Genomic DNA, 22,020 nt, shown 5'->3' on the forward strand with positions numbered 1-22,020 from the left:
AAAATATTTTTATGACATCATAAGTCATTTCGTTGTAATTATTTTAAAATTTAAAAGTATCTCATGTACCATTAAAATAATCACATGTCACTTACGAGACACGATTAAGTTAATCCTACATCTTCTAACCTGAAATTAAATAACATTAAAATCCCCTTTTCAGAATAAAAAACATGCGTGTATCACATATTTTTAGAGGTGAACTTAAGAAGCTCAAGTAACAAGGATCTAATAAAGAAGGGTTCGAAGGTGCTTCGGGCCAAAGAGTGGGTGCGCGAGTCTTTGCTTCAAATATATTGCTGACAGGGTATTAGAGAGATTGGTGGCATTGATGGGGTTAAACATACTGACGATCTTGATAAATGGGTAATTACTCTTTTGCACGGTCGATCTAACACAAAAATGTAGCAGACTTCAAAGCAGATGTCTGAGACACCGGACATTGTGGCTGAGCTCCTCGATATACTCCCGTCAAGCATGCAAAATTCTCAATCCAGCAGAACTCCGACTTACATAGACAAGTGAGTTTATTCCTTCTCAGCAATAACAACAAAGACATCTTTTAGGGACCACTTCCTTTTCTCGTTTTTGGCCGAGGGGTTGATCACTGCCTTTTCTGCATTGGATGGACGATATCCGATCACAATCTCTCTCCTTTGACGTGCACGTAAGATTATTTCATAGAAACTCAAGTCTTCACCTTCATACAGGTAAAGATTCGCTCCTCTTATGTGCAACTCGTTACCCTGTAAAATGTACAAGGTTGTAGAAGATTACTAGGGGGAGACGTGAATAATCAATGAGCCATGATGCACCTTTATTTGTAAAAAGACTCACATGCAGAATCAGACACACATAGCTTGGATATGGGTCGGACAAGTATTCAGCACATATACCCCTAGAAAACATGGGGATACTTCAAAAGTTGTGACAAGGGCTAGTTTCTTTCTATTGGAATTAAACAAAACTCAAAACATTTCGGACCCAAAAAAATGCTTGGTATGAAATGAGATTACCAGGTTATTCTTGCCAGAATTTTCAAAAGGTAAGAAATAGAACAAACATCAGAAGTCAGCTATCTGCCATTCAACAAATTTATTCTAGAAAACCCATGGTACAAAAAAAAAAAATAGCTTTGTTTTGCAAGAAAATGGTGTAACTGAATTGTACGAAATTTTTAAACAGAAATGCACCTCTTCAGCAAAAAGTTCTTCCAGTACATCATTAATTTGGCGATCCTCAGCAACCATGGCCAGAGCCATGCTAACTAGCTCGTTTGATAGAACATAATCACTGATTTTCGACATGGACAACAGATTTTTAGTCCTTGGATCAAGAATTTCACTGATGATAACCGATTTATCCGAAGCTTGTTGCATTTCCCCAATCCACGAGCCTTGCGAGAAGCTACTTCTGTAAGCTTGAGGAATCATGGCTTCTCTTATTGGAAGGCGCTTTGCCTGAAAAACAAAGATTAATCTTTTCTTGATGTTCAAAATCAAAAATCACAGAACCAGTAATTAAAAAAAGTGGCACATCATGCATGTCTGGTTAAGATGTCAATTTTGCTTCTTTTCACCTTTCAACATTTTTTTGGTTAGGATTAGTGAGGCCGAGATTTATAGCCAACATACGAGAGAGTTAGAAGCCAATGCCAACATATAACTAGTAAATATTTGAACAAACTCTTTGGCTGACAGGCCAAGAATAACATCATAGTTAATAAAATAAACTAGTTTAAAAGTTTATTCCAGCTGGAATATAAGTAAAATATGGTAGAGAGTTGAGAGTGGGTGAAAAGACATTTCCTTTTAGTTGACCTTAGATCACCTGTTCACGGGAATATAAAATTATTTGAGGATGTAGAGCTCTTGCAGCACCTTCGAAGGATGAACCAATTAAGAATTTCTCAATTGCTGGAGGGATTGGAAATCTATATTTATTTTTGTCGATTAAGGTTGTAATTTGATGTTATAGCAGAAATAAATATTTTGTTGTTGAATAATTAATTCCATCAAAGTTCTTAGATGACCAGAATTGCAAAATTAAAGCAGATATAACTGATTCATAAATCTAGACTTGAGTGAGTTAGAAAAGAAAATAATTCCAGTCCACAGATTCTAGCTAGTACATTCTAGCAGCTTTTTTGTCTCAGTGAGGGCACATCCACACTCTAATGCCAGTTTATTCATAGACTCGTAGATCGTCAACCTTCTGCGTTGTCAAAAATGTTTTTGGGGCAAAGAATATTAAGGCCAAATTATAATCACTTTTAGTAAAAGTGATAAAGAGCTGAATACAATTTACGAATCTATGTTGTTAATAAATCAAAAATCAACATCCAATTAATGTACCTGAATGTCACGAATCAGCAATAATGTGGCGAGAGATCTAGAATCAGCTTTAATTGCTGCATCTTCTACAGACTCATCAGCCAAAATTAGTATCTGCGTCACCGAGAAAATTATTTGGAAGGAAACTCGAGTAAAAAAAATTGGGTTGGTTAAAATGATTTAATCATAATAAAACAGCCTCATTTCTTTATGAAAAGAGTCGTCAAATATATCAGGTTTTGGAATGATCAACAATAAAAAGTGTTATGCCAGTGACACCTCTAACTATCACTTCTCAATTTCACCACTGCAGGCTCTATCTATTGCATGTTTATTACCAAGCAAGTGATCAATGTAGCTTACCGAATCAAAAGATTCCAAAGGCAGGCTTTCAAGGTTACGTCGTATGACCGCATTTCCTTCACGGTGGACAAGTGTTATATTCACCAGTCGGCTAGTGTCGAGGCCACCATCGATTAGCTTTCTTTCTCTTTCCTTCTCTGTAACATCATTGAACATCCACAATTCTGATCCATGTGCTAGAATAGCATCCAATACCTAACAATCCAAACAACAAAGTTTATTTTGAACAGAATAACTTGATGTACAGCAAAATTTGGAAGGAATAGGATATAGCCTTAAACAAATAAAACGAATATTCAAATTTGAAAATCTGCAGGTACATTATGTTTATTGAACAAGGTGATGAGATCATCTCTTTGTCAGGTGCATCACCAAGAAATTTAAGCTCCATCGACAAAATATCACTAGCCACCTGTACTTGTGTATTTTGAATTACCGTTATCATATCTTCCATGTCTCTCCGCCAACCACACAGAAGTATCCGCTCAAAAGACTTGTGGTCAATCTCATCCTGTGGTAGATTTCCTCTCCAGACCTGCAGCATTCAGTTGAAGAAGAGAAAGAATTAGGGGCTTCAATTAGCTGGCTTACCACAATCATATCATCAATGTCTCGCCTCCATCCACAAAGTAGAATCTTCTGTGACTTTCTTGTTGGTCTGGTAATATGTATGAATGTTGCATCAATGACCTGAATAACGAAATTAATTTTGTGTATGTAAGTTTTGTTTATGGTATGCCCCACTCACATGAATTTCATGGCAGGAACCAACCCAACACCATTTCTTTCATGAGTGGCAAGCCCACCATCTGACTTATGATATTTGTTTCCCCCCATTAAGTTCATTTTATAAGTTCGAAAAAAAAGGAACTAACTGTTCCACATCGTAATATGAGATTCCAATCAACTAGAACTCTTGGAAGTGAAAAAGGTTAACTAAGAATAAGATTGACAACATAAATTATCAACTACTCGAATTCAGTCCCTTGGCATAACAAGAGTTGTTTCGCAAACATATGATTTCAAATATACAATCAAACTTGCAAGAAAGAGTGTGGAGGGTAAAACGTGATGACAGATTATGTTAGAAGATGATGACGATAAAATATTGTTGACATACTCTTTGTTGTTGTTTTTATGATTATTAACTAATTCACTTTTTTTTAATTACAGAAAAAAAATAAAATCGACAAGTGAGTTTGCTAGGTATCCTTGAATCTCACGTAGGATATGATGGTCATCGTCAGTCTTTGAAGCTAATAGGCATAGATGCAGAAATAGTAACTACTGACACGTTGTAAAAAGGAAAGGGAAGCACCATTGGTAGAGTTGATGGAGCATAACTATCATCATCCTCAGCAATAACAAGAATCTCGTCCCCTTCTTGTAGGACATAAGAGTCATCAGGGTTTAGAATAATTTTTCCACCATTTGATGCTACCTTCACCCCACAAGGAATAGCTTCTGGGAAGCTGATCAAAACATCCTCAAACTGCATCCCATCCAACTGTGGCCATCTTTTGATATAGAACTCGCAATTTTCAAACCCAAGAATATCCTCCCATATCTGCACTGGCAAATCCACAAAATAGTCTGAGAAAAGCTGAAAAAGGGAAGCAAAGTTTCAATCAAGTACATAAAGTAAATCTAAAAAACAGTATGCAGTGTCACGCACAAACAGCGGATAAGAGGATGATAAAGGTTACCATTTTCAATGGACCATAAACAAAACTTAGTAAAACAACTATAAGCCGACCTGAGCAAGCCCAGGCTGTCGAGCACATTGAATCATCAGCCTACCAATTACATCATGTGCCACAACAGTTTGAACAAGATCTCCACCAACGAGTCTTACTAAGACTTCATTATCAAGATCACTAAGTTCTACCACTATGTGTCCCCTCAATCCTTCTTTTACACCCGTTAGGCTCAATACTGTCCTTAGTGCACGAGCATCACTCTGCATGTGTAAGAAAGAAACTTCAAATAGGTATCAAATGTTAAACAAGCAGTATTGAGATGTGTTCGATCCTCCATCGGGCTAACCTGATCAGCATTTCCATCTTCGGCGAGGACAATTATAGCACGAGCTTTAGAAACAGACACCTAGGAAATCTCTTACAGTTAGCTTGGAAAATAAATTCCACCATTATATGGTTAATTGCCCAAACAGCCACATACACATACATGTATATACAACCATAGATCTCAAATAGCCTTTGTCATCTTAATGAGGAGAAATTCATGGATCTCAAATTAAGAACGAGTCAAAAAAGAAGTTGAAGAAAACCAAGAAATAGCATACTTTTTTTAAGTCAGCTAGTATAAGAGGACTTCCACTTCTGCATATAACTGATGTTCCTCTAAAGTCAAATTCCATCTTAGCAATGTCAAGCTCCATCTCTTCTTTGTCTCGTTCAGCCATGACAACCACTATTCCTCCACTCAAACTCTCATTGGCTATGGCAAGTTGATTTAACAATGATCCCTGTCAATACGATAGAACTGCCATCAGCATCGCACTCTAGTAACATGATAACAAAAACTGAAAACAGGATGCCGGTAAAAATAAAAACATCTTTGCTGCGCAACATTTCAGTGCGGAAAAAGGAACATTTCTTGAACAGATACAACGACATCAAATAAGGGTATACCAACTTATCACTCCACCCAAGGATAAGAGTGTGGTTTTGCTCCACTACTTCACTTTTTCCTTTCCTGAGTGAGTCAAACTTCTCAGAAATAGCATCAGAAACAAGGCCAAGCATCATTGCAAATATAAGCATCCCACCAAAACTAATGGAAACAGAAACAAGCCGAGGACCAATGCCATCGGAATTTGCATGATTCCCTGAGTCAGCTACATAAGTCCAAGAAAGCCAAAGGGAATCAGCTAAATTGTCATTTGTCACGCCAAAAAGCGCTAATCCTCCAAGACATATCAACAATAAAGTAGCGACTAACAAAGCCAGAGACTTAGCATATGGGGTTGCAGATAAAAAGGCATCCACCCTATACGCGAGCTGCTTGTTCAAAGAGACTTCCTCTGTGTTATTGTCCAGCGACTTTCTTGAATTTGAGATATAGTCAACACACTTGAAGAGTAATAAAGGGAAAGACAACAGTATGATTGAAAAAGCTAATGCTACAATTTTAATGCTTTTGCTAGGAAGACTATCAACAGAGAAATTCTGTTTTGACATGATATTAATATCTACAGGGTCCAAATGATTGCAAAGCTTTAACCTCACGTTGAGCTTGGATAATTGATCCTGCAAAAGAGAGGAATTACGCTTATTAGCAAGCTATGATTAACAGCATCCTGAGCAATAATTGATTCTGTAAATTGTTACAAAAAATCTTTAGACGTGATACCACCATGTTTTGATAGAACTAGATCAAATCATATCAAATACCTTTTAAAACTAACAACCAGGCTATATTATTTTAGAAGTTGACAAATAAAACATACATTTCATGATACTCCATCATTTACACATCTTACATGTACTCTAAAATTCAATCACTAAACCACGTCTATCTCAAATTAACTAATGAACCATACTCATCTACTTTCTACTATCGAGAATAAAAATACTTATATGGTTAAAACATTTAGTGGAGTTACCTGTAAATCAATAATCTCATTGTGTAATGAAAAATTCTTCTGTACCAACGAAGATAGCACCGTTATAAGAATCTGCACCCAACCACAGTGTAAAATATCAACTTCTACTCTGTGGAGCTCGAGTCATGCAAAATTCTCAGGCAAACGCTCACAGTTTATATAGTTAGAGAAAAATGTGGTTAAGGTAACAATTACGCCAGCTATACAGTGAAACTAGGTAATCTCTCCATATTCATCATGGAGAGATGTATAAATCCTAGCCACCGCCGTCGTACATTGTGCTTAAAGAGTGGTACGCTAATGTCACACAAACAGAAGAGAGAGGAAATATTTGCTCACTGCCGCGGTAAAAGCCAACTGCCAACGAACTCTCAACCTTCCTCTTAGAAAACCGAAAAAGTTCTTCCCAGGAGACGTCGTTTTGGCTTCGCGTGAAACTTCATCTTTTGGATTAACCTCCACGACTCCCCCTCTATCCGAAGTATCATCAACGGCCACCGTTGACTTCTCGTAGTTCCTTCCGAACTTGAAACGTCGCCGTCTGAACCCTGAAAAATTGGAAGGATAGCTACTTAGAACTGGAGTGGAGTCATCAGTAGCTGGGCGAGACGGAAACGAAGCGGCTGCCGAGTTGAATTGCGTGGGGTGAGTTGAGAATCTTCTTCTTCGGGAGGTTCGTTGGTGGTGAGAATGGGTAGAGTGAACGAAGGAATATGAAGGAAAAACCCAGTCCCTCGCGCCGCCGGGCGTCGACGGTGAGGCGGCATCGGAGTTATGGGACATGTCCGGAACTGCAACGGAAGTTCAGTTCGGTGAGGCACGATTATAAATCACACGCTATGATGGACCCCACGTGTTCCTGGATGGGGACCACCCTCCTCGCTAATTAACTTACGACAATACCCCTGGAAAAACTTGACGTTTCATTAGGATGATTTATTCTTCGCATTTTACTTTTATTTTTTGAAATAATTATTTAATGATAAATAAAAATAATAATGACCAAATCCAATCTCTTTTCAATCCATTACATGAAATTGTGATTGAAATCTAGTATTCTAAAAAGCTCGTTTAAACTCTATTTAAGTATGCTTAAGCTTGAAGTTCGATAAAAACATCTTGCTTCAGAGAAAACGGAAAAATGATGAAACTGTAGTTTGATCGAATTAAACGTTATTAAGGTGTTTAATTAAATGTGCTTAAGCACAATTAATCGACTCTATTTGTTTTTATATTTTTTTATTTTGAAGATATGTCTTTTTTTTATTTTAAAATAATAAATTAGGTTTATAATTTCGATATTTATTTTTTAATTTTAATTATGATCAAGTATGTCTGATAATATTTGTGGTATAGTTGTAAAAACAAATAAAGATTGAATTTTGAGATTTTTATTCTTTTATAAATATCAGAATTAATGCATCAAACTTAAATTTATCATATTTAGATATTATTTTATCTATTTATTGGTTTGAGATAATTACAATTACACTAAAAATAAAAAACGTTTTTTTCATGCTTAAATTTGTGCTAATCTCGCTTAAGCTTAAAAAGCTTGGAGCTCGACATCTGCGTTTCGGGACATTTCATGCGTTTTAGAACCTTGTTGAAATCAACTGAGCTCCATCCAATTTTCATTTTGATTAATGTCGATGCATTTTTTCCCCTCGGAGGCCATCGCATTTTCAAACCAGCTTATAATAACGAAATTATATATTTATATTTGGTAAATTTAAATGAAAACTACAAACCGACAATTTACGACTGACAATTAAGTACATAAAAAATAGATATATTTATTTATCAAAAAATGGTACTCGTCTATTATTATTATTATTATTATTATTATTAATCATATCTATATTTCAAAATACATGTGATCGTATGGTAAAATTTGGGGTACGGGAAGAAGAAAATGTAATACTGATTGCATGAGTTGTGCTATACACTAAACTAAAGATTACTCAAAGAAAATAATATTTTCCATGAAAAGACAACTAAAGATTCACTCAATTGAGAGATACAACAAGTTTTTAAAATAATCGAGAAATACAACAAAATCTGTCATTGTACACCCAAAGAGACATGCTCTACTTCAATATTTCATATTACAAAAAGGGGGAAAAAAAGAAAAGCAAAAAAGCCAAGCACTAGATTAACACTCCTAGTAATCGATGCTGTGAAAACTACCAATGGTTTGCAAGCAAAGGAAATATTTCGCTACCTTCTTGAACTATTTTATGTTCACAAAAGAATGGCATAACGTCACAAAAAGGGGGTGTGGGTGAACAAACATCTTCTAGTTTCATTCTAGCAAATGAAGCTGCTCTAGAAATGAAAGACGGGGCAAAAGAAAGCATATTTTACCTACTAAGTAGGCTTTGTTCTTGAAGAAAGACCTTTTGAAGAAGGAATCAATGGGGCTTCTTCATCTACAATTACATCTAGATGATATCCACTTCTTCCATTCTTTCCGGCAAGGCTATGATTTGAGTCTTCAATTGGAAAATACAGCTCAGATGACCTCTTTTCTGTCTTTAGGTCCTGTGAAAACGGACATGTAAGCCATAGTTTCGGTGGTATCGATTCTTTCATTTATTTGAAAAAGCAGTGACAAGCAACGTTATGCTACATTAATCAATGAATGTGTAATCTCTCATGGAGTCAACAAATGTTCAAAGTATTTCACGGGACAGAGAAATAATAGCAACTTTAAGAAATCGACATACAATTTATGATTTTGTGGGATTAATCACAATAGAGACCATCCCCATTAAAGGAACTAGAGAGCTCATTTCCCTCTCATGAATATTCAATAAAGACATTTTTCTCATGCTGTGTTCCCATTTTGAACTTCCAGCAAACAACAAGCTACTTCCCCGAGTAACTCAAGCGATCAGCTTCAATAGTTGGAGGAGATTGGTGACTTGGCTTTTCTATTTTACATCAACTGCTGCTTCAGAACAAAGAGTTTATCCTAAATATGGTGTTTACCTTAGCTGCTCTTTCAGTGATAATCTCCGCAGAAGTTTGAGATGAACGAACATCCTTGGCCTTCAAGTAATTGTACATGACTACACCACATAAGGCTGCAGAAACAGGAGTAATTTTAGGACGCCTTCCAGGATTTTATTTTCAAGAACCGCATATGCTGACAATGGAATGAGAAGGGTACCAACTGCATAGCCAATAATATTGAGTTTGGTGATGGTTGACTCAGGAAAAATGATAGTTGAAAGGGCAATAAGTATCCAATCTTTTAGAACACCGGCGACTCGAATTGTAACTGCACCAGTTCTACCAATTACCAAAAAAATTGAGAAATTCAAAGCCAATGCACAAAGTGCATTTGAGAAGAATATCCACAGATTGAACTGTATCTGGGAGACTTCCATTTCCGGCTTCTCCAAAAGACACCAAGGAACGAAGAGGAACACAAAACTGCACATGGAAAGAATATTATCATGATATGGAATTACTTGTTTTCTTTTTTAAAAGTTGTCTCCTCAAAAAACAATACCAAACACACCTTATTATCCGCAACAAATTTTCAAACGAAACCCTAAAAAGGAAGTCGCACATGATAACTAAACAAGCACCTTGAAATTGAAGATAAACTCTCATTATGGTTGTTTGATAATAAGACCACATGCTCCTCTAACTGAAATTTTATGATGTTTACACATAAAAAAAATAAGATTTCTAAAATTTACCGATTTTGCGCTTTCCACATCGATTTCATTCTTGCACTTTTTCTCACATTAGGTTTAAATAGTAAAAAAGCTGCACTCAATGGACGAGCTTTCACAACATGTAAGAGTACCTGCAAGGGGCAATATAATACAAGCTTGTGATAGGATTGAGTGTTAAGCCCTTCTTCTGAAGTAGAACTTGAGTGAGGACCAACCTAAGAGCCTCAGCAAATATTCCAGTAACTTGATAAACTGTTCCCACTATGTTGAAATGAATTTCCCCATATGAAGATATGACAACACCAAAACTGACCAGGATCATGTTTAAAAAAATGTCGCATTTTAATTTGTCAGTACCACATACAACAGCCATGAGAAAAGTGGCAACCGGCACTGTCATTGGATATAAGGTGAAGATTTTTTATTAGTAAATTTCTCGAAGATAACCAAAAATGCCAAGATTGAAAGAAAGTATACAAACTTACTCAAAGCTTTGAGCATTTGGATGAAAGCCACGGAGATGAACAAATAAGCAGTATTTCCAAACCTGCAAGAAAGTTCAGATTAGAAATTGAGAATGGTAGTGCTTTACAAAAATGTAATATGGAACTCAAACAATTGGGATGGTCATATCAACATTTCAAAACAAGTTGCCTCTGTAAGAACCATCAGAGGATACAGTTGGTGATTACTCCATCATAAACTTTCCCGACAGACTCAAACTATATGGGAAAACAATGAAGTGATGATGTGTATACGAGTAGAAACAAACCCACGGAATGTTACAATAAATCCCATAAAAATATATTTGCCCAATGAATCATAATTACAGTTTACCCACGCATGTTTATTGAAGTGGCTCAACTGATATCCACGGTCATAACAAAAATATTTGAGATACTATTTTCCCCAATGCTTGACAAGAGTTTACAAGATGGATAAAATTACCGTCCATGATGGTCCAATTTTGCCATAATGAAACATCTATTCTATATCATGAAATGAACATAAATAAGTGATATGTCTCTGAGATGAATGGCAAAACTCACACAACCAGTTAAGGTTTCTCATTCTGCAGAACATTGTACATACCAAAGACTCGATGCGAAAAAGGCACTAATTGGAACAACACATGTCGCATATCTGCAAATTTAGAAAGGCATGGTTAGTTAGAGAAACAACATTAACTGAATAAGAATGAGGATGTAAATCACTTACATTTCAGAAGTCATCTTCACAGGTGAAACAACCTGAGAAAGTAAAATTAAGTGAAGACTATTAAGCGCAATAGGTGGTATGTGATCACATTGATTTCCAAGAAAAATTACTGAAACGTCAGACATAAGATAGCAGCACACCAGGAAACGTGTTACAAAGCAACAAAAAGGATACAAAACATCTTCAAGAAACAATTAGAGGTTTATTGATTTTGTACAAGGAGACAAAGAAATGCACAAATTTTCACAGGGAGAACTAAACTATTTAATGTTCTACGTTAAACACTTGGGAAAAGGACATCATTATATGACCTAACACCCTGAAAAGATATAGGCAGTTTGTGAAACGTAATAACTATTTCCGGGGCGGGAAAAAATACCGAATATTCCGGTATACCACACTTACCGTACCGCAAAATACCGCACATACAGAATTTAATAGTATACCGTAAATTTCGGTATAGTACGAAGTTCGGTACGGTATGACATTCAAAAAATACCAAAATATTGAAAAAAAATCATATATTTTAAAATCATAATATAATGTCATATAATGTCAATTTCGGTATCGGTATGACATTCAAAAAATTTCGGTATTTTGATGTAAGTAACTCAATTTTTTAAAATTTATAAATGGTATTATACCGATACCGTACCGAAATTTCGGTGTATCGATTTTTTTTGTAAGAGCCGTATGGAATTTATTGTTAGAGTAGGTGTCCTCCAATGAGCCAACTTATGGCTAAAACTTTATTGACTCTTATGTAAAAACAACCTTTATATTAATAATAATATTTTACGATCTTATCCAATTATGACATTTACTTTATCTGTATACTCTTGCAAGCTGCAAAGATAAAGTCCTTGAATATACTATAGGTACTATGAGGTATGTCTCTCAACGTAAGATCGTGGAACTCATCAAGAAGCGTACTGTATATTCTAAACAGATTCAAAGCCGATTCAGTCGCTAAAATAAGGATAAAAATCGTTTGAGATCAGGGACTTGATTCTAGAATTGACACCAATTAAAATTCAAATATTCGGCAAATATAGTACACCATTAACTCTCATTATATGAACCTTTCCAACGATGAAATTTTACAAACTTGGAGGCTGTTGATGTCAAAGGATCAAGAATAAAGAAACTTATTGTTTCTCATGTTGTGGTAAGTCTAAACCACCAAATTACATTTGGAGTAAATAACGAATCATTTCCTCTGGTAGTATCTGTCTATGCGTACACCATAAAAAAAATTAGCAAGGAAAGTGGACAATCCATCACAAGCATATGGTTTTATACATCAGCTTAACCCTTCAAGGTGTACGAGTGAGTTCAACTGCAAATATTAGTGAACAAAAATGGAATAGACAGTGAACCAAGGACAGAAGTTCTGAAATACTCTCTACCTTAAAAACGCGGACCAAAAGGAAGGCCACCAAGCCTGAAAAGCCCATGTGTATCATAGTAAGCGTTATTGGAAGCGGAAAATTGAAATACTTTGGCGAGAGAACCCACTGCACAGCAAGAAACTATCATAAGGAAGATGATTCAGAACTCAAGAGTGTAATGGACAGGGAAGATAAAATATGTGTTGATATAAGACCAGGACAAACATCATTAGCATCATATCAAAAGCACACCCTTGAATCACATGACAAACTTTTGAAATTGAAGAATCCACAATATTGTAAATAAGCCAACAAAATAAGCACACGTATGTCTGATCTACTTTTCAAAACAAATAAAAATTTGTTCACAAGGAACAATATATCTCAGGAGCTATGCTTTTTATTAGGAGTTGAGGATTAAAGAATTGCTCTTATATATAAAGATTGAACATTACACACCTAATGAACAGATGAATTTGACAAGCCACTCTCTAACTTTCAGAGACGCAGTCTCACATTGAACTCTAAAATACGCTAACTAAATGATGAAGATGAACTATTTTGCAAGTTTGATATATTGATACACATAAATCTTAACTAAAGCAGAGAAAATGCTAGAGACGGCCAAAATTTTCTACTAAGAAAATAATATCAGAATAGCTGAAGATTCAAGACTTCACCTAGACGCCACTAGATACATATTTCTAACCCAAACATGTCAAACCACTTAACTACATTTAAACACAATTCCTAATGTTATAACTTCATATGTAGAGTCTACAAAACAGAAGATTACTTTGCGATTGAAGCAAATACTGACAATCTTATAGGTTAAAAAGGACGGACATCGATGATAACCCAGACAGATACTGCCATCTTTTCCTTTTTTCTGTTCTTTTGTTTTTTATCATTTGGTCAGCAGAAAATAATATTTTGTTTTTTGACATTATAAATAAAGGCACTTTGCTCTTCATTTAAATGTCATAAAAATTTTCAGGTAAAAATAATGTGGATACGCACATCCTTCAGCATATTGCATACATCCGGGAAATTTGGGGGAATTGCCTAGTTCAAACTTCATTTTTTAAAAAATAACCCTCTCCAAGTGTATTTGAGTGTATTCCAATACATATGGAAGGGAAATTTTTTTAAAAAAAATGTTTGATCAAAGTTATTTACACCTTAGGTACAAAGTAAAGTTTAATAATAAAGCATGATACAAAATGATCTTCATGGTAGCTTGTTTATTTCAGATAATTTCCTGTTACATAGAATTCTGCTTAGCTCCATAAACTGAACATATTTACTGCATAGTAGAGCAGGCGAAACAGGAAAATGTCCATCTACAGAAAAACTGAATCCGAGAGCTTCAACAGCTGATACGATCAATAATTGTCAAAGAGAACGATGAAGAATTGGTGAAAGAGAATGGATAACAGATACAATCAATAACTGCAACAAGTAAAACCAAGAAGACAAGAGAGAATAAAATCAAATATTGTCCATCTCCAAAGAGTGATTATGTACCTTGTTGTATAAAATAACTCCTGAAGATAGAACTATATATACTAACAGATACAGATAGGTCAATACAAGTTGTCTGCTGATCATTGTGTACGTAGATGTATTCCTCCAACTATCACACCGACAAATCCAGATCCTACTTTGTCACAGCCGGCTGGATGAGTGTTTATTGATATAAGATGCAATTTTCAACCCAAGATGAAGTTATTCATCCACTCAACAATGGTGAAAAAGCCATGATTTTTGCAGAACTGTTTGTAACTCCTTCACAAAAAGCCATAGAAACCTGAAAAAAAGATTCTAGGTGCATCACGTAATTGATCTACACAGCATTTTCAAGCAGAACATCAGTTTGGCAAAGCATTAAAATGAAAGCAGCCTTTCTTGAATAAAAGATAACAATAAATTCATCAAACCATAGAAAGGTATCTAATACTTTATATCTGAGCACTTTTTATTCTTGCCAAATAGATAACTACATCGTATTTTCAATAACATCCACCCCCCGTGTTAGTTCTCCGCTCATCTTTTAAAATATTTATGAAACACAAGCAAATATGTATGATAAGATACTTTGACCAATTTCTTTACTTTCTATATCTCTTATCAATCTTATGCGAAACATTTTCTTTCCTTCTCTTAACTGAGACAAAATCATATAACTAATTTCATTGTTTTTTCATGGACAAAAAATACTTGGATAACATTTTCTAAAACCACTTGGCCACTTAGTATCAGAGTACCATCAAACAATAATCACATATAGCAGTTGGATTTTAATTTTAAAAGGTATTGACAGTGTTGAAAAAATTGAAAATTGTTCGAAGCGGACAGCATCTCTTGACCATAGATGAAAACCGGTGGTTCATCCCAGCTATCCAAAGTTTTCTTTGATGCAAAAGTAAAATTCATGCAACAGGCTATCTCTTCCTTTAAATGCCCATGGGGGTAAATTTTTCAGAAATACAAAAATCCTACCCTATGTTTCAAATTACATCCTACTTTAGCAAACCCAATGTTTGTAAGTACATCCCTTTCATTATAAATTTAGGGACATTCCAACTCTACAGTTCTTTTCCATTTGACTACACGCATGGCACCATAATCTTGTCTAGCATGGTATTCTTGTACACTTTGATAACTCAAATACAAGATTCATGTAGCATCGTGATCAGACCAAAAAATAGAAACATTATGGCCTACATAATTAAAATCCTCCGTTAATTTTCCTAGACATTTACATAAATTTCCTCGACAGCTCCAGAATTTTATGCAGCCAAGGTATTGCAAGTATACGTCAATCATACCGCAGCAATGAAAACGATTTAGAACCACTTGATGAAAAGAATAATCAGGTGCAGAACCCGCATCGACAAATCTAGGCATAAACTCATTGACTCACCCAGGTACGTTAAGGAAATGAGCCAAACAAAACATATGCTTAGCCAGCTAAAGCACCCACGTGAACGTGGATACGAGCAAATCCAGTATTGATTTCAACTGGGTCTCCAAGAAACGGCGATGTGATTCAAATTGGTTCTCAGTACAGGTCAGTTACTCAGCCAGCTATTCCGGTGCTTTCGTGCTTTCGAATGGGAAACGTACATTCATTAACAGGAAAAATGCCATAGTTGATTTGTTGTGGTGAAGACAGTCGCTGGGAAGTATAAATACGTTACTTTATTTATTTCTAGTAAATTTAAACCACGGTCAAAATATAATTATAAAAAATATTTAAAAATATATCTATAATTTTGATATATAAATAAAAAAATAATTTTAATAAGAATTGAATATCTAACTTAAACTCAAATTTAATATTCTATTCGTTGAACTACATATTGAAATTTTAATATTTTATTAATATATATAATAATTAAAACAGACAAACACATTAAAATTAATTATTTTAAACTTAATAAAATAACACGTATATATTATAATTTATATGTGAAAAAAAATAAAATAAACAAAGGCAAATAAGATTGCATCCCGAATATGAATATAAATAAAAAAATAAAACCCCTCAAATCTCCAGCTCTACCTCTAATACTAACATCTACCCAAAGATGGGAGTATAACTGGAAGAAACGCCACAACTACACAAATTCTACAGCCATTTGTAGTTTGAGGTAAGATTATTGCTAATTATATATGTTATGTATTTCGATGTAGCTGTATGCGCGTGTGGTTGATTTCAAAAAAATTTCATTTTTTCTTGGAGAATTGTAGTCGGTGAAAGCTGCTGTATTGCGAAATCCAGAAATGAACAATTAACATTTACATGCTTTAGTTGTGGACTAGTTTATTGGGACGAAAAGTGAGCGGATTATGTTTTGTTTAGTTGCAAAGTTTTCAGCATGTTTACAAGTTTGATATTTAATTATCTTGTTTACCTGTGAGATGTAATGCTTGATGAATGATATTAAAACCGCAAAAAGGCCAAAAAAAAAAAACTGATTAAATGTTGTTTTCACTGCTGGGTTGTGCTTGATGAATGGACTTTAATTTCTGAGCGGTACAAAGAATTTTTTACCTTGTTTTGCTTGTATGGAGTTGGTTGGCAAAAGAACGAATTCCTTTAACATCAAATCAGAATGTTAGCTGTTTTGAGGGTTCCATGGTTGGTTAACTAAAGTAGAGATGATGTTGGCTTTACCTCGTGACCAGGAAGGCCACTCTAGAAGCATTGGATATTTCTCTCTTCTTCTTTTTTTCTTCTTTTTAGTGTTGTTTATCTGCACGCAAAAGACTGTTTGTCAAAAAAGAAAGAGAAGCGAAGAAAGATAAATTTTGTGGTGAAAGAGAAAGGCTTTCTTTTGATACTCAATAAACATGCAGATAATAGACAAAGAGAAGGAATGGTTATGCCGTCTGTGTACGCACCATTCTCTCATTTCACCATTTTGATGGAGCTCCCAACCTCATCATCTCCATTCTTGGCAATCCCTCAATATAGTGGAATGCTTCCTGCTAACATGAAGATTACACAGCACATGTCTTTGTCTTTAGCTGCATCGAAGGATGTCAGAGGTAATATTGACCAAAGTCTTGATACAACTGTGAGTACGAGTGATGGAGATACCAGTCGTTTATCAAGTGAGAAGGCTGCCAAAGGGTCAGGGACGTCAGCTAGAGGACGCCGTCTGTTAAAAGTTCGTGAGGAAAAGAGGAAGCGTGAATATGATCGTCTCCATAACTATCCTTCTTGGGCAAAGTCATTCTCACCGCCTACTTTTCTTGTTGACCTTTCTTGTTTTATTGCACATATATTTGTAGCATTGGCTGGTTTTTACGTGTATAAGTTAAGTGCAGGGTGCTGGAAGATGCTTGTAAAAATGATTCCGAGCTTCGAGCTGTTCTGGGAGACAGCATCGGTGACCCTGAACTCATGCGGAAAAGGGTGAGGTGGCATTTATTTGGGCTTTCTATTTAATCTAACTTCAAACTTTTGATTGTGATTTTTCTCTGAGTTTTTGGAACTACTTTCATGCAAGTGCTTGGTAATATGTTTATGAAAGTTAACATGATATGATTTTCAAAAATGTGTCAGGATTGGTGTTTTGAAAGTTATTGGCATTTTCTAGTTTTGAAAAGATTTATGTAAATTGGTTTTTGTCATGCTTTTGATTTTTTTTTCGTGTTGTCTTTCTATTCTGGTCTTTTTTTGGGGAGTTGATATGTTAGCATTATAACAGTTAGCATTACTGTTATTGGTTTGATCAAGACCATAGGAAATACCTGCAAGGTATAATTGATGAGAGGTATGCTGAATGGATCTAATCTGCCATATTGATTTGTTCAGGGAGCGTCTAAAGATTTTTCCTCGTGCTTCTGAGATTCGTCTGAATTTGTATTTTAAATTTATATTTTTATAGGTGGAAGATAGGATTCGTGGGAAGGGACGAGATTTCCGAAAATCTAAATCCGGCTCCGTCCTTGCATTCAAAGTCAGCTTTAGAGAGTAATGGCCTAGCATATTTGTTGCTTCTCAATATTTCTCTTTTATTACTTCCTTACTCTGTTGCTCACCTCCCTTGTACTCCTTTCAATTCAATTGGTTTCAATAATCTGCGTATTAGTACTGAAGAGAGGCTGAATTAGCTTCATATTACTTTTTTGTACTTTTCTATATTTTTGTTGGCAGTTGGCACAAGAATGTTTTGGCTCTTGTGTTCTTTTTCGCAGCCAAAATTTCTTTGTCTGCAACTACAAAAAGCAGGCCAACTTGTTTAATTGTACTGAGAGAATGAATATATGGTTGATATTCCACATGGTTTGAGATCTTAAATTTTAATTCATCCAGCTTTTACTGAATAAATAATAATAGTACCATGGAAGAATCTGTCGATTTCAAATGATGGTGAAGCAGAGAACACACGTGCCCAATCCCGGCGGCTTTTCCCTTTTCCAATAATGCTTCAGATCTTTGATCACTCTCTTCATTTATGTTGTATTTATGTATTGAAGATAATGAATTTATGTGAAAAATCCAATTAAAATATTTTGTTAAAAAATTCAAATATTGACATGGGATTTTATATGTTTGGTGCTGTTTCTTTTCTGTCAATGGTTTTATGGCAAGTGTGCTAACACTTAACGTAATTGCTTTTGGCTTTTTCTATTTTAGTGGCTTCATTTTCATTTACTGAAAACAAGGAGAGATCCATACAATAATACTATTTAATTGTGACTTGAAGAAAGCAAAAAATGGTTATTCTAGCAAACTCAAGGACAAAGTTATTCTAAAATACTGTTGTGGCTGTTAATATAACCAAGAGAAAATTTTCACAATTAAAATTTTTGGAAGTTTCTGTTATTAGAACAGGTGTTATGCTCTTCTGGGACAACGTTTGGAGGACATTCTGAATTCATTTCGAGTCACTATTTACCAACTTGTTATCTTATCTGAGCAGTCCACAGTCTCCTGTTCGATGAACTATAATAGATGTACCATTTATGAAATTCTCATGTAGTTTTTGTCATGATTTCCAGTTTTAATCCTCTTGATTCCTACATATGGTTTGAGCTGTATGGATCACCTTCAGATCGAGATATTGATCTCCTCAGTAGTGTATGTCAATATTCTGTCTTATCTTTCTCATTCAAATGAGTTTGATATCATCAATTTTTTTGGGATTATGAAATTCCTATATGTTTATCTTTTGTCTACCATACCATGTGTTATGTCTGTGATTAAGCCCTTAGAATCATTGTATTACATGCATCACAGGCTATTCAGTCATGGTATCTGATGGGTCGCCTAGGCGCATTTAATTCAGCCAATATTCAGGTTCAATCTTCTAAAAATGCATGTACTCTTTATTCTAACTGGCATTTGGCATCGCATCTTCCTCATCGAGTGGGACTATAATTTATTTGGTATTTTTCCTGACTCAACATCAAAGGCTTCATGTGGACAATAAAGGCCTCGGGAAAAAGCATGTATAGTGTCACTTTCTGAAAGTTGCAGCTTCTAATTATATTCTTCTGTCCAGTTGAGTGTTCATAATTTTTTTGTACCACTATTTTGTGGAAACCTGATTATTTGTTAGTAATTTTTAAAAATTTGAAGAAATTTAGCAAGCCTGAGGATCATTTTGATGTAGTTTGTACTTTATGGCAGTAATTAGACATGGCTTTCTTCCACATGCACTTTTTACTATTTTCCAATTATGAAAGGAGTCGAGTTTTGTTTCATTGTAGTTTGTGTTGTTAGGTTTGCAAATTATTTGTAGATATCTAATCATGGCACATTATTCCTTGACTTTTTAGAGATTTAGTGGTACTACATGATTAATAGAAACGTAATAACTTTACATATCTGCAAATTATTCACGAACAGCAACATCAATTTAGGACATTCAGTGTAGATTATGTTTGTGCTGGTAAGCATGTCCGATATCATGAGAAGATTGCATCTAGCTATTGAACTATCATGTCATGTGTTACGATCATATCAACTTAGATGCTAAACCAGTTTTTTATCTATGTAGTTGGCAAATTTATCCATGGAATACGACCCGATATATGATGCAGATAAAGGTTCTAAAGTGATGCCTTCATCATTTCATGATATAAGTGATGTCGAGTTCCAAGACAACTGGGGTAGAGTCTGGTATGTATTTTTTCGATAGCTCTTTCAGTACCTACGACAATATCATATTTTGGTAAGTTATATCAACACTCCCAGTGATTGGTTTAATTGCCAAAATTCTGATTAATTTTTTTGCACGGGACCTTTTATTTTTAAACGCACAATTTAACGAAAAAGTTCGCATTTCTGGTAAAAATTTCGTTTGCCATCAGAATTCGTCATACAACCATTCAAATCCCGTGGGGTGTTTTATAATTACATCAAACCTCTAGTTATTACAGGGTAGACCATTCATATTTCGTTTTCTAATATCATCATATACGCATGTTATTACAGGGTAGACCTTGGTACAGCCGATTTCTTTTCACTTGATGTTCTTCTCAACTGCTTGACTGTATTAAGCTCGGAGTAAGCCTGTCTCCCTTTTTTCTATCGTGACGGTTAAGATCATGAATTTAGACCTAACTTCATCCCAAAAAGTTAGTTTTTGACGAGAAGATTGTCCAAGTCCATATGTATAACTTTCAAGAGCTTAATAGAGCCGATTTGAACATCTAACACATCATTCTCACGTCCAGAAATGAACAACTGGAGCGTGAAGTTCACAAGACGTTAGCGAATGAACGATAAGGACAGTTCATCACATAACTATGGATTTGGGTTCTGATAGCATGTTAAGATAATGAACTTGGACCCAACTTCATCCAAAAACTAGCTCTAGAGTAATTATTGTTCAAGTCTATATATTCAAACATAATTCAGTCGATGCGAGATATTTAACAATGACATAAGATATGTACAAAATACATGCAACTGATCTCAAATAGTTTGGTTGGATTCAAAAAAGGGATCTTATGGTGCAATAAAAAAGAACCAAACAAAAAATGTCTAATAATACTGTATTAATGATGGAGCGAGAAGATTTTTTTCCCCAAATTCCATATATTTGGTTTTATCTTGCAAACTTATTTAATTTAAAACATTCATAAAGCATCAGTACCAGGAGAAGTGATCTTTCCCAAAACAATGGCGCTTCAAATGGTTTGGTTGATTATTTGTTCTCTAAAATATTTGTCGACTACTTGTGAAGTGTTGAAATTTTTTTCGTCTGGCAGATATTTAGGAATTCAACAGGTAGTTTTTGGGGGGCGTCGAATGGGAGACTGGGAAGATGGGATGACAAGTCCTGAATATGGATACAAATGCTTCAAGATATAAACAGCCTTTGCAAGGATGGACAATTGGTTCTCTGGACTCATAGGCAAAAGTAGTTAAAGTTCATGTTTCTGACTGTTTGCATTCATTATTTGTTTTGTACTATTAAGATACCGTTTGGTTTAGGTGGGATGATTCTTAATTTTTAATTTTTAATTTATCTCATATTTTTCTAATTTTTTAGTCATCTCAATTTCGGCGATTGACCTGTGATATTCTATGTTTGTTGCATTAAACATCTCTCTATCCAAATGATAGGACATATTATAAACATGATATTAATGAAATTTTATGATTATATCTTTTGAAAATCATTGTTGAATGTTGATTTAGGTTTTGCAAGAATATTTTAGATATTATAAAACAGTAAATGTAACAACCATGCAAGTTAAAAATATGTCTAACAATATATTATTTATCTTTAAACATTATTCATTTTTATAATATCTTTATTTTATCACACTTGTTGCTCATCTCTTAATTATCTCATCAGTAGCATCAAACATTATCATAGTTTATATTCTAAGAACTGGACGATTGGAAATTCAATACAATAAGG

At 34.8% G+C, this 22,020-nt stretch overlaps 3 protein-coding genes across 8 annotated transcripts; 1 reads left to right on the forward strand and 2 right to left on the reverse strand.

Annotated features, from left to right (window-relative positions):
* Positions 1-31: 31 nt before the first annotated feature.
* Positions 32-7,180, reverse strand: LOC142556208 (ion channel CASTOR-like). 2 transcript variants are annotated; one of them, XM_075667542.1, is made up of 12 exons: positions 6,664-7,180; positions 6,325-6,396; positions 5,351-5,968; positions 5,002-5,184; positions 4,743-4,802; positions 4,453-4,656; positions 4,015-4,263; positions 3,288-3,386; positions 2,697-2,891; positions 2,355-2,447; positions 1,194-1,460; positions 32-746 (listed from the first exon to the last, which is right to left on the reverse strand). In XM_075667542.1, the coding sequence occupies exons 1-12, from the start codon at positions 7,105-7,107 to the stop codon at positions 528-530; spliced, it is 2,703 nt and encodes a 900-aa protein (XP_075523657.1). In that variant the 5' UTR covers positions 7,108-7,180; the 3' UTR covers positions 32-527. The 2 variants fall into 2 exon arrangements, with proteins under 2 accessions (XP_075523657.1, XP_075523656.1); XM_075667541.1 differs by lacking the exon at positions 3,288-3,386 and adding an exon at positions 3,133-3,231 and having other exon boundaries at positions 6,664-7,175.
* On the reverse strand, positions 5,918-15,813 carry LOC142556210 (putative sugar phosphate/phosphate translocator At3g17430). Of its 4 annotated transcripts, XR_012822540.1 has the most exons (12): positions 15,457-15,813; positions 14,153-14,435; positions 12,644-12,751; positions 11,235-11,266; positions 11,109-11,159; positions 10,502-10,563; positions 10,148-10,409; positions 9,500-9,765; positions 9,319-9,413; positions 8,692-8,868; positions 6,325-6,396; positions 5,918-5,968 (listed from the first exon to the last, which is right to left on the reverse strand). XR_012822540.1 is itself a non-coding variant. In XM_075667546.1 (10 exons), the coding sequence occupies exons 2-10, from the start codon at positions 14,234-14,236 to the stop codon at positions 8,695-8,697; spliced, it is 1,134 nt and encodes a 377-aa protein (XP_075523661.1). In that variant the 5' UTR covers positions 14,237-14,435; positions 15,612-15,813; the 3' UTR covers positions 8,304-8,694. The 4 variants fall into 4 exon arrangements, 3 of the variants coding, with proteins under 3 accessions (XP_075523661.1, XP_075523660.1, XP_075523659.1); XM_075667546.1 differs by lacking the exons at positions 5,918-5,968; positions 6,325-6,396 and having other exon boundaries at positions 8,304-8,868; positions 15,612-15,813; XM_075667545.1 differs by lacking the exons at positions 5,918-5,968; positions 6,325-6,396 and having other exon boundaries at positions 8,304-8,868; positions 15,552-15,813.
* Positions 15,814-16,122: 309 nt separating this feature from the next.
* Positions 16,123-21,646, forward strand: LOC142556214 (uncharacterized). Of its 2 annotated transcripts, none has more exons than XM_075667549.1 (9): positions 16,123-16,281; positions 16,998-17,366; positions 17,465-17,552; positions 18,028-18,113; positions 19,145-19,223; positions 19,383-19,442; positions 20,146-20,267; positions 20,583-20,654; positions 21,362-21,646. In XM_075667549.1, the coding sequence occupies exons 1-9, from the start codon at positions 16,148-16,150 to the stop codon at positions 21,462-21,464; spliced, it is 1,113 nt and encodes a 370-aa protein (XP_075523664.1). In that variant the 5' UTR covers positions 16,123-16,147; the 3' UTR covers positions 21,465-21,646. The 2 variants fall into 2 exon arrangements, with proteins under 2 accessions (XP_075523664.1, XP_075523665.1); XM_075667550.1 differs by having other exon boundaries at positions 16,142-16,281; positions 16,991-17,366.
* Positions 21,647-22,020: the final 374 nt, after the last annotated feature.

This window comes from Primulina tabacum, chromosome 9, assembly GCF_025594145.1.
Source record: "Primulina tabacum isolate GXHZ01 chromosome 9, ASM2559414v2, whole genome shotgun sequence".
NCBI classification, from domain to species: Eukaryota; Viridiplantae; Streptophyta; class Magnoliopsida; order Lamiales; family Gesneriaceae; genus Primulina; species Primulina tabacum.